The sequence below is a fragment of the Nematocida homosporus genome (assembly GCF_024244095.1).
Source record: "Nematocida homosporus strain JUm1504 chromosome Unknown 4449, whole genome shotgun sequence".
Taxonomy (NCBI): domain Eukaryota; kingdom Fungi; phylum Microsporidia; genus Nematocida; species Nematocida homosporus.
The window spans coordinates 25,775-38,059 of NW_026250682.1; the positions used below are offsets into that span (position 1 = coordinate 25,775).

Below are 12,285 nucleotides of genomic sequence, written 5' to 3' on the forward strand. Positions count from 1 at the left end.
TATTAGCCGTTACTGCACACCACCCGCATCAAATTCAATCAATCAATCAATCAACCCAACCCAATCCTAAACCATACTAAACCATACTAACCCAAATCATACTAAACCAAACTTGTTTATTTCATAATAGCGCATGCCTCGGTATCGGATTGGGCTGCTAGTATCTTGGAGTAAGCATTCGGACCATCAATCAACCAACCTAAGCAGGGCTGCTCATCCATGAACAGACTCAACTCTTGCCACACCATAATATTGAAGAAGTGAGCGTTATCATCAAGATATCTCCTAATTATCCTAGTCAGGTCTGAGATCTCTATTTTGTATAGATGCATGGCTTGCTCCTGGGTTTGCTTCAGAGATTGCTTCAGGGATTGGGAGCGATGAAGGGGGCCATAATAAGTGACGGGCGGGCGGGACCGAGCATTGCCAAGCCCGTTGAGACTCGAAACACTTGAATTCAAACTCGACGAGCTCAAAGAACGCATACAGGAGCTGCTGAAACCTTCTTTTGTTTGTGCATCTAAACCGCTCTCTGTGCTGGAACTTCTCATAGTTTGTTTCAACTTTCGAATACTCTGCACCAGATCTGGGTAATAATCAAAAAGCAAAAAGAGCTTCAGAGCACGTACATCATCTTTGGCTGTGGGGCGCTCGGCTTGGGTAAGCGAAAGAAAGACATCTTTTGTCTGATAAGCCCGCTTCACCACCCTCTCGATCTCGTGTTGTTTCAAAGAGCATAAATAATCCATTGACCGGTTAGTACAAACACCATTGTTGGTATAAAAAAGCCCGTAGACACGGGATAGGGCTCTGTTGTTGCGCAGACGCTTCAACTGTATGCTGTTCTCCACCGTTTGCATAATACCCTTGGCCACTATATTCTTTAAAGATGCGGCGGTGTCCTTTAATAACACACCCTCTACCATGGCCTGCTCAATCTTTAGATAAAACAACCTAGCAAAGTTGTGGATCAAATGAAGAGTAATATCTGAGTTGGACAGAAATAAAAGGTTAACCCCCAGCTTATCTAGAGCTTTGGCAATCACACTGTTTTTGCGAATCTTAAATTGGTCAGATAAGCTTTTAGCGGGTGCATTAATAGGGGTGGCCGTTAGGGTTGTTGTTTTTATCTGAACGCAGCAGAGCGCGGCTAGGATAACAGCCCATTCTTCTGGCGTTGATGGTATGGCTGTTGCGGGCCATTTAATCGCACAAGTCAGTTGGTGGCCCAGCGCATCCGCGCCGCTCAAAACAATAGAATTGTCCGGGGTTGGCGTGTTCCTTATGGTACTTGCGCCCAGCCTCATCAGAAAGTCCTCGATAAACGTTTTCGGGTCTTTGTGGACTGGATATGTAAAACCCGGGTTGTTAAAGCACGCATCACACGGTTTATCATATGGCTGTTGTATTGGCGTGGCCGTAAACCGGATTGGAGTCGGATCAATTGGGTGGGGTTGAGACGCGTTCGGGTCTGGGTTGAAAGAAAACCGATCCGATAGTATTCTGGTTCCTTGGCTAGCCTCAAGCAGCTTTTGAATCAGGACCTTGTACGTCAAAAAGATGCTGGCTGATTGCGTCTCGAAAATGCTAAGATGTTTGTTTAGGAATTGAGATAGGGGCAGAATTGTTTTGTCAGGAGAATATGTGGATGGAGATTCGGTAATAATGCATTGAAGCGTTTGATCTAAGAAAGACATTTCGTCCTTAATACTTTTGCCATACTCATTAGCTAGTCGACATAGAGTGACGGCCTCCAAAACTAGCAGTTCGTCTCGCGACAATGGAGGGTCTTGCTTCTGCTCAGAAGTGCGTGAAAGAGAACCCCAGCCATCTTCCAACTCACACGGGTCAGCGTTCCAGAGACATTCGATGCGCTGGTGCAGCTTACTTCCATTTAGGTTAGTATTGTGAGTTGAGTTAGTATTGGGTGACACCCCGGTGTTATCTTTCAGCTCAATATTTTCAAAAATAGATTGCTCAAGAATGGGCGTTGTCTCTACGTATGTGCCGATGAGGCTTTCTGCTTGTTCATAGAAGTCCTGATTCTTCATTGCAGTTTGCTGCGGAGCATCCCAAAGTGTCTTGAGGTTTTTAGCGATCTCGGTCATGGCAGAACTGGGATCTGATTTAGTAGTAATCTTATTAGATAGAGCTTTACTGCAGCCTAAACAGCGGTAGCTGAGAAGACTGAATTTTGGTGGCAATATTCTAGTTTTGCTATCATTACTCACGTTAGAATGGATCTCTTCGCTACAAAGACCTTCTTCTTCTTGCTCATCTGGGGTTGGTAGAGGGTTAGTATTGGGACAAGACTCGTCTATACTATCTTCATTTGTTTTGCATTGCGGGCTGCTGGAAGACACTGTCGTTGGGAAAGCACATTCAACGACCTCAACTACAGTCTGGCACTGAATGTTTGGGTTATAAGTCTGACTTCTTCTGCAGAGTATATAAATAAGGCCTAATGTCATGCCAAGGCACAAAAAGCTCACAGTCGTAACAGTTAGTGTTTTTCCTTTCATGTTTTTACCAATTTTGGCTATCTTTATAACACATTTAATCAGTAATTTTTGAATAAATCATTTCAATTTTTCACATTACTGATAATTAATAGAAGATTAACTTATTCTAAAATTATGCTGTTTAGACTGGAATGATAAGAATTCTTGGCCTAACCAGCAATGACAGCTTAAAGTCATCTAACAATAAACACGGCCGCTCCAATATCAATTTGATTTAATTTCACTCAACTTAGTTTAACGTAACTCAACTCCAAATCACACTACACTACACCACACCACTTAACCAAACTCAATACTAAGCACACCACACCACTTAACCCAACTCAATACTAAGCACACCACGCCACTTAACCCAACTCAATACTAACTAAATACTAACTAAATACTAACTCAATCTGTATAGCTAATTTATTGACTGATACAATTTGTTCATGTGGTAGATGTACTTATGGAGGCCTTTCTTTGGGGGTGAACCAGAGGCGCATTTGCCCGAAAAACATCAACCGTCTCTACACTTCCTTTTCGACGGCAGCGGACTTCAATGCTCTGCAAAGGCAGATGAAGAGTCTCTAATTCATTCAGCTGTGTTTGGACAGTTTGAAGATCTTCATCACTAACAGCGCTCGAGGTAGATAGCACCAATTTGCCCGCCTGAGAAAAGAGCTGAACACTGCTGACAATGCTTTTAATAAGTTGCTGGGCTGTACGAGAAGTGTTGTTACCATTGAATATAGACTTCCAGACCGGATGCTGAACAAGTGCTTGGTCTTGCGACGTGGCGCTGCCTTTTTCAGATAACTCTGCCAGTGATGCAACTTCTAGAGCTATAGTTGAGGCCCGGTCAATGGCCTGCTGCAGCTCTCGAGTTTTCTGGTGAGCATGGTAGTCCCGGAGAGATAAAACTAGCGGCATGTCCTTGGTGTAAAGGGGTTTTAACTCAGGCCGGATTGGGCTAGTATTTGGGCCTGAAGAGTGGGCGTGTCCATAGCTTATGTACAACTTGCGAACTATTTGTCGAGCGATTAAACTTGACTCAATCTTTCCTAGCTGGCAGTCGATCGCCCAAAGCTCTTTAATCCGGTTTTGCGGCAACAAGTTGACTGCTTGGGTGAGAGTGGCTAAACTGGTAAAGCGGCAGTTTTGAAGTTCCACTACAACGCCTTTGTGGAAGACATAAACCTTCAAAATGTAGCAGACTATGGCTTCGTCAACGTTTGCTAGAGTTAAGTGCCGTAAAGTAGTCACCCGCTTAAAGAGAAGGTTGTCGTCGAGCGGCTGCTGTGCGTAGTTCTTTTTAAAGCGCTTCATCCAGTCGAATGTTGACGTAGCCGTTGTTTGGGGCTTTTTTGGCGCATGGAAGCATACATCTTTAATGGTTAGTCGATCGGCTTGAAGATTGCCGAAGTTTTGGAGTAGTAGGAAGAGAGCAAGGCCCTCTTGCGCTTTCACCTTGGCGTCTAATGTTGTGGCAGTGCCTTGGATAGTTAGCTCTTGATAGTGAATACAGCTACACCAGATGGCAACGTGGCTATGTAGTTGCTTGAAGTAATTGGGATCGCGAATAAATATACTAAGATCGATGGTTTTGGGCTGGGCTACCTCTTGCTTTTCCTTTCGAATCGGGTGCTGCTTGATGCATTCGACTGGGAAGTCTGTTTCCACCATAGCTTCGGCGGGCGTAGAAATACTATACAGAAATGCTAGAGTTGTAAGAAGACGGTTATTGGGATGAACAGTGGGCGCGTAGAAAATACTATAGTTCTGGATAGACGGCATATATGCCTTGAGGCCAATAAAGGCAGCCCGAACACAGTCGCTGTGCAAACAAGGAGTTTCAGAGGGTAGAGAGACGTATAGCACATCCACGGTAATTGGGTTAGAACGCGGTCGCGACGGATCCTGGGTTTGTTTGTACCGCCTGTATGTGTCCTTGATTTGGGTCAGTAGTTGAGGCTTCCGGGGATTGAGATAGAGGTGGCGAATTTTCAAAGGCACTTGACAGGTCATCTCACAAAGTCGCGTAAAGGCCTCCCAATCAAGATCTATATCAAGCAAACTGTCGTTAGAGCGCTGCCAGGTTCGAGTTGAGGTAGTGGCGGGTTGGAAGGGCAGAGAAACTAACCTAACATTCGGAGGAAGGTATGAAAGAACACAACTGATGGTGTCGGCAAAAAGAAGGCGTAAAAGATTCAAGTCAATAGTTAGTGGGCCCATAGAACTTTGGCATTTGATAATCGACAAAGAGAAGTGGTCAAGCAACTCTATCCCTAGCAACCAGCTGAAGTCCTGAAGGTCGCAGTGCTTCGTATAAATACTCGTCACAGGACAACGGGCCCAACTCTTGGCAATAGTCTCAGCAACTGCTTGGTTGCAGCCATTCAGGACTATATCAACCGAGGCGATGGTCAGCCAGCCCTGCTGAGGGTCTGGCTCGGCTGCTGCCGCCGCAATCTCCTGCGGACTATACTTGATGTTATATACCATCAACAGATTACTTGTGATAGTAGCTAGGAGGTTTTTTAAAAACACAACTGAAATTCTATTGGTTTGGTTAAGATTGGGTGGTTGTTGAGCTGCCCCAAATATCACTAACCCGTGGCAGGTTAGTCCCTTTAGCAAACTAAGCTTTACTAACAAGGAGTTCCATACAATGTCGTTCGTGGTCCCATTCACTATGATTATCTTTGTGGCCAGCTCCTGTTTGTACTCCTCTCTTGTGGCACTATTGTCATTGCCATCGTCCGTGGGAATGTTATCTAATGCCTTATCAAGTGGCACATGGTTCATATCTTTAATTCGGGCTCGCAAGGCCGTTATGTGTTCCTGGGAGCTAGAGGTCTGGGTGGCTGTTGAGCGACTAGAACTTGCTAATGAGCCTTTTCGTACTGGCTGTTTAGTCGATCGTCGGCCGCCAGCGTCGATAAAAGAAAACAACCCAACGACAAGCACCAATCCGACTCCACAGAGCTGTTTAAAGAATAGAGATTTTGGGTGGCCACTAAGTACTTGGTCTAGGCTAGCTTTAACCGCTTTAGTGTGCATAGATTAGTACGACGAGTTATCAAAATCTCATTTAACCGCAAGCAAATGATTGGGTTAGTATTGGGTTAGTATTATTGGGTTATAAATCGGCCAATTGTTGTTTATTAGGCAGCTGTTTTTGATAAGAGATAATGTAGGTTAGATAGATGCTGCCTTAATTAGAGAGGGCCAAATCAAGAGGGTTTAGCTCTTTTTAAAGGCGTGTTGTTCGAAGTGGTGTCGTTGGATGACTGTCTTCTTGGATGGCTCTGTATAACGGAAGGTCTGGCAGCTGTAGAGCTTGCCTGAATATTATTGGAGTCCATCTGGTAAGTAGCATCGGCATCTACATCCTTATCTAATAAAGTGATAGGGCAAGCAACAAATGGTTCTTGATGGAAGTTAAACGGATTATGAGTAATGAACTGACAGAGCTCAGCAAGCGTGACACAACGGCCTAGCTCGTGCAGTTGTTCAACAAACAAAGGATCATTCCAATAGTGCTCCCAATGCCTGATGAGTTGGATCGGAGTTTGAAGCTTACTTAGTTCCAAGAACGGGGCATTAAATAGAATATCCCGTTTATACGCTTCGAACTGTTGAACTGTTAATGTTTTAAGAATGGCAAGCGCATTGTTGCACAGCGACTTGGTTATGCTACTGAGTCTGTTCTGTGCAGACTTGTTCTTTTTATCACTGATAAAACCGAAAAGAATCGTTTGATTGACTACATCGGCATCAAACTTTATACTCTGAACATCTGGGCAGTTCGAGGTAGCAGTTAAATGCTCAAGTAGATGAACCAGCAGCTTAGTAAGGAAAAACTGCCGAAAGAGCTGTTCGCCAGTAGGAGAACACGACCACACTTGGCACCAGGCCGCGGTGTTTGGGGAGACATCAGCCGGCTTACCGCTATCTTGTGTCTGAATAGCAGCGGCTGGCTCAGCTAGGCTCGTTTTCAGAACCTCTTCAACGGCGGGATTTAACTTGGTATTATAAACAAGTATTTGTATTCGACAGGGTTGGATAAGACGTGGCTGGAGATAATTTATAGTGGCCAGATGGTCCAGACACAACTGGGGCGAAATGGCCTCTCGTCGGGTTCGCTGGAGCATTGTGAAGGAACGCAGTGAGCTGGTAGAGGTTATAAATTCTTTGGTGAAGTATAGAGTAGCCGCTTTCTTTGTGTCTATTAAACTAACTTTATCAGCGATTGGAGTTTTTGCTGCCATTTTAAAGTACTGCATAAAGAAGGTGTACATGCCCTCATTGACAAAATCCCGGGGACCGTAGAACGCAATAATGATTTGGCGTGCCTCGTTGATCTTCAGATCAACACGAGCAATTAACCGGCTAGATCGGCATTTATCAAGATAAGCTAATAAATATCCAACAATTTCAATGTACTCAGTTATACCTAGGGTGGGCGAAAGATCAAACTCTACAGATATACTACTATTAATTGGCGCGGACCCTAAAAAAGTGACTGCTTTCACTACAAGCTTACCCGATGGTAGATTAGTGCGGGCAGTTACGGTCTGAACGTGCCGTGATTGAAACTCCGTTTGTTGTATTAACTCAATGAGAATTGCACGGGCTGATTCGGTCTTGTTGGATACTAATAACGGACTAACCAGCCCAATAGAGCTAGCAAGCGAGTGTATCGGAGATGTGCGAAACGTATAGCACACATTATGAGTATAATCGATCCAATCGGCATTCATATGAACAAAGTCGTCTTGGAAGTAGCGCACCCAATGACTTGTCTGAGCCAAAGCCTTCAATACAGTGATAACGTCTGCGTGGGTTACTTGAGTTAACGGTGAGGCTTCCGACGGCTTTCCTTTCAAACTAATCTTATCAATTTCGAAAATCTGTTCTTCATAAGAGAGATATCTTGGTGGCCTACTTTGGCTTCTTAATCGCATCTCACGGATAATTGTGTTAATTCTTGCTTGGTCTAAGAAAGACTGCAGATCATCCAAATACGATTTTAGCAGATTGCTTATTGTTAGAACATCTGTCTGAGTGCAGACCTGCAAGTAGAATTCCATGCTTATATAAGGAACTTGGTTGATTTCTATATACCGAGCCTGTCCCGCCAGAAGACTTTTGTTCACTTTTAGAGTATGAAGCAGCGAATTTCGGTGTTCACAATTCAAAAGAAAGCAGATTAGATCTATACACTCCCGGGGCTTGTCGGTAATTTCATTTTCATGTATACCAAGCACCATATCAATACTAAAGTGATGGTGTTTGTCTTTCCTAGTAGGCAATGGAGAGAGCGAGTTGTAGTGTATAATCCCCCCGATGATATGGGTTAGTGGGGTCGAGGTGTTTGACTCGAGTTCAGCCATGCCTGCAAAGGGCCAGATTGGTTTCTCAAAAGCCGGCATGGTGGCTAACACGTGATATACTATTTTCTTCAGCATATTCATCTCGCCCTTATATTTGATAGCAAGGCGGATTAAACCGGGTTGTGCTAAATACTCCCATAGCTTCTGTACATTAAGTAGAGTGGGAGTGATGCTGGGTTGCGGTATATAAGGCGGGACCTTCCTAGTCACAAAGCCTTGACTGTGTGCTAGACGTATCCGGTGATTGATTTCAGTTTGTGTTGGCGGAAGTGTCTTAAATGCATTAGTGAGTTCAACTGCCTTCTGGAAACACGGCTCTTTAAACTGGTACTTCAAAATTCCCAGCAGACCGGTTAAGATTTCTTCAAAGAAAAGCCCTGTTTGCTTGTTAAGATGGAAAAGCATTCGAATACTGTCCTCCTCAAAATGAACATTGGCCTGGGCCACATCACGCATAAGTTTCTTCAAATCATCGCTAGCATATTCTAAGTTGTTTGAACACAGTAGAAGAAGCAACATCTGCTTTAAACAGGCCATGGGTTGAACAACAGACCCCGACTGAGCAGCCTTATCCAACCCAACGATTATTTCAATCAACCCACCACTACTCATCTCCATGTTAACTGGATAAGCGGCCAAAGCCACCTTCATTAAATTGTTAGGTTGTTGGATAGTATCATATTTACACGGATCTAAATTACTAAACATGTATCCTTCTTGAACTACATCGGCAGTCATTACATAACCCAAAAGCAAACCCAATACTAAACCAACACTAACCCATCGCTTATCTCTTCTCAGCACTAACCCCATCGGTGAATAAGACAGTTGACTATATGTATCATATCGGCTCGATGTCCTTGAACAATTGCCATCAATCTTCCACATATTAGTTATCAAGGGTTAACAAGTAAGGACAAAAATAAAGCTGAACATTCCAAAAACCTAAAACCTTCCATAAAAGGAAAACTTTCTCAAAAAGAAGCCTAATAAAAACCAAAATTTCCCATTTAGTCATAATAAAGATAATTCAAACTAATCCCATTTTTACTTAGTCAATGCATCATTGGGTTTGGATTTACGTTGACGCGGTTGTGAAGAGGATTCGTCAGTAAATGGGTTAGATATGAAAGTAGGAGGGAAAGTGGGCTCTATCGCAGGTTTAGTATTGGGATTTTGGGGGGAAAGAGCGTTATCATCTGGACTAGGTGTGGGCTTAGGGGGGAGGACTGCGTTATCAAGTGGTTTTTCTTTTGATCTTGGTATTGGAATAGGACCGGGTTTATGTTTGCGTTTGGGCAATGGGCTGGTGTTGGGGGTAGTTCTGCCATAGGGCTTAGTAAAGGGCTCGGACTCTGATATGGGTTCGAGATAAGACTTATCAAGTGAGACTGGTTCATTTGGATCATCGGTCACCTCATACCCAATTGAATTGAAACCCTCGTCAGTTTCGTCCTTCCCCGCTTGGTTAGGCTTGGAACAAGCATTGACTTCTTCTTTTTCCTCATTGTTTGGCTTCTTATCTTCTTCTTTCTCTGGTTGATAATTTGATTGTCCCTGGCTTTTGTCTGTTTTTGGAGCTGCGATTGACCCAGAACCGGGCGGCTTTCTATCATCATCATCTAACACGTCTTTTGTTTCGGTACGCCTGTCCTCGTATTTCTCTTTGGATAGATCATCGTTTTTGTTTTTAGTTAACTCACTAGAGATAATACTTGCTTCGCATGGTTTTGGGCCTATATGCTCATGTGCCATTAATTCACAAGTTTCAGGTATCTCATTTGCCCTAGCATTAATACCACCCGAAAATATAAAATACCACCCCAGACCCACCGCAGCTATACCCGCCCCAAGCACACAACTAGCCATTAATACCTGTCTATTCTTAAGCATGTGCTATCTCAAAATGTTTTTGGGGTAAATACTCTAACTCAATCACAGATCTCCTAAATCTAGGATCACTTTTCAAGTCGAGTACAAAAAATATCCGAAAGGTGCCACTAACCCAAAACTACCACAACTCAAAACTACCCACATAACTCACTACTATCTCACTACTACCTCACTACTACCTCAATCTAAATAATCATAACAACAATTCAACCCAACCCAATACCAACACAATCTAATTCATCACAAATTAGCACTCTTTATTCCCACTAACCCAATACTAACCCAATACATAGTCGAAAAGGGCTGTAACTATATAATGCGGTTCTTTATCCGATTATTGATTATACACAGACACTTACTAGTCTCTACCGCACATGTCTAGCCCAAATCTAGCACAATACCATCGTCCCAAACAGTCTATCCAGACTTTCTTTATCTACTCACTGGACTGGTATTAAGTTGGGCATAGTTGTTACAAATCGCACCATTGTCCTAAGTCAGCTTATTCCTTTTCCTAATTTAACGAAACACAACCCACTACTAACTCAACTCAACTCAACCCACCACCAACATAACCCACTACCAACATAACCCACTACCAACATAACCCAACATAACATAACCCACTACCAACTCAATCTAATCTAAACTTTCAATAATCAAGCACTGGGAGCAGAAGATACTAAAACAGTTCTCAGAAAGGACAGCGTTACACACCAAACAATGCTGGTATGCCCCATCCGTCTGAGCCTCCACATTGTCACTAGCACCACTATCCTTGCGAACAGCCTTCTTCTGACCCCGATTAAGCGAGGTCACCTGTACTAAATCCACTAGCTCATCGGGCTCTTTCTTAGCAATCTCCACCAGATTCACGATTTTGAAGACTTTAACTCCCTCGGCATTTTCATAGCTAGTTACGGACCCGCTGAAACCGTTCTCTTTGTTCTCCCCGCACTCTTTTAACGCCTTCCGCGACTCTCCTACCTCCTCCTTTGGCCGCTGGGCCTCCTCCTTCGGAATCATCTTTTTCAGATACCCAGCTAGAGATAATATCCAATGATTGTATTCATATAACCCAAAAGAACAAAAGTAAAATACTAATCTCCCAAGATAGCATATTTGCTAAGTTTACACCCAATCAACATATAATACGTTAAATTAAACATCCTCCAGCCAATATCAAGACACTACAGCCACTACTAGACTACAAACCACGATTATTATCACCCCATTTTATTTCACTAATTTACTTGGTATGAAGGAAAGAGACATTGCTGAACTACTTAAAGAGTCGACCGATGCCAAAATCAACGCCAAGAACACGTGGCAGTCCACTCTGATTGATGAGTTTTCTAATATCGACCGGTTTAAAGAAGATACAACTCAAAGCACTAACTTCCAGCACGCCAGCATTGTTTTAGATGGCTGTGTTCGTGTTTACAGCACTAGAGTCGATAGTGTTGTTGATGAGGCCGATCGGCTAATGGAGTCAATTGGCCGCACCAAAGAACCTGAAAAGCCTAAATTTCGCGAAAAACGCCATCCGACCATTGAGCCTAACCCAGAAGCTATCTCACTACCCAAAAAGACCGTCTCTCCAGATAGCGAAATTCTTGAGTATCTCTCCAGAGAATCAAAAGAAGGAGATACACGCGGACTTCTTCTTAATCTTCTTTGTTGGAGTGATAGCACAGGCATTAGTCTTGTTACTCCCCAGCCAATTCCAGCACCCGAGCACATTCCTTTCGCCCCTACCCACCTTCTTAACCAACCGCCTAAGTCCATTAGTCCCATGTTTGCCCAGTTTACACCCGATAAATCTTTAGACGACTTAGCCATTCCCACCTACGCCTACCAAATCAGCTACGACAATGAACCCATGCCCCACATACCTCCACCCGATCTTGATGACTTCCCAGCCGAACTCTCACCTGATGATCCACCCGAATTCAATGACTATCCCCATCCCACTCAAACACAAACTCAAGACAACCCCGATCTCGCTCAGTCTTCCTCAACCACACTCTCTAGAGCCGAGCTGCGTCTAAGCATTTCGCCTTTTGGCTACTTTAAAGGCTGGGCCGGACCCGCCCACTGGAAAGTTCAGAAGCGAAAGAAGCCCTCACCAGCCGACACATCTAACAACAAAGACAAAAAGAAGCCCGAAATAGACTTCCTAACTGCCAGCCACCTCCCACTCAATCTTCTTTTTGAACCAGACGATAAAATCGTTCTTACACCCCAACAAATCACCGAAAGAAGGTCCTGCAACCACACCCTTCCCACCGACTACCACATCAAAGCCGAACACCTCTATCAAATGCTTCTCTTCCCCAACCAAATCTATCTCCAACTTACACCCACATCTATCCCTACCACCGCAACTCTATCACCAACTCCTCCATACTCTGCCGAAGCCGACTTTGATATTGACTCACCCCCTAACAACAACACCCCGCCTTCACCAAATACCCCTACCACCCCAACTC

At 43.8% G+C, this 12,285-nt stretch overlaps 6 protein-coding genes across 6 annotated transcripts in view; 1 reads left to right on the forward strand and 5 right to left on the reverse strand.

The window, feature by feature from the left end:
• Positions 1–116: 116 nt before the first annotated feature.
• On the reverse strand, positions 117–2,471 carry NEHOM01_0855 (uncharacterized protein; the record flags this gene model as incomplete). The annotated part of the gene is made up of 1 exon (XM_051489733.1): positions 117–2,471. One exon carries the CDS (start codon positions 2,469–2,471, stop codon positions 117–119), a length of 2,355 nt encoding a protein of 784 aa, XP_051345693.1.
• Positions 2,472–2,951: 480 nt separating this feature from the next.
• Positions 2,952–5,564, reverse strand: NEHOM01_0856 (uncharacterized protein; the record flags this gene model as incomplete). The annotated part of the gene is made up of 1 exon (XM_051489734.1): positions 2,952–5,564. One exon carries the CDS (start codon positions 5,562–5,564, stop codon positions 2,952–2,954), a length of 2,613 nt encoding a protein of 870 aa, XP_051345694.1.
• A 173-nt stretch (positions 5,565–5,737) lies between these two features.
• On the reverse strand, positions 5,738–8,638 carry NEHOM01_0857 (uncharacterized protein; the record flags this gene model as incomplete). The annotated part of the gene is made up of 1 exon (XM_051489735.1): positions 5,738–8,638. The coding sequence occupies one exon, from the start codon at positions 8,636–8,638 to the stop codon at positions 5,738–5,740; it is 2,901 nt and encodes a 966-aa protein (XP_051345695.1).
• A 309-nt stretch (positions 8,639–8,947) lies between these two features.
• On the reverse strand, positions 8,948–9,793 carry NEHOM01_0858 (uncharacterized protein; the record flags this gene model as incomplete). The annotated part of the gene is made up of 1 exon (XM_051489736.1): positions 8,948–9,793. The coding sequence occupies one exon, from the start codon at positions 9,791–9,793 to the stop codon at positions 8,948–8,950; it is 846 nt and encodes a 281-aa protein (XP_051345696.1).
• Positions 9,794–10,432: 639 nt separating this feature from the next.
• NEHOM01_0859 (uncharacterized protein) lies at positions 10,433–10,819 on the reverse strand (the record flags this gene model as incomplete). The annotated part of the gene is made up of 1 exon (XM_051489737.1): positions 10,433–10,819. One exon carries the CDS (start codon positions 10,817–10,819, stop codon positions 10,433–10,435), a length of 387 nt encoding a protein of 128 aa, XP_051345697.1.
• Positions 10,820–11,051: 232 nt separating this feature from the next.
• The window catches only part of NEHOM01_0860 (condensin complex subunit 2), a gene marked incomplete at both ends in the record, with an annotated part of 1,392 nt that continues 158 nt past the window's right edge, over positions 11,052–12,285 (forward strand). Inside the window, one exon of the mRNA XM_051489738.1 lies at positions 11,052–12,285. This exon is cut by the window's right edge and continues 158 nt beyond it. Coding sequence (XP_051345698.1) covers positions 11,052–12,285 — 1,234 coding nt within the window.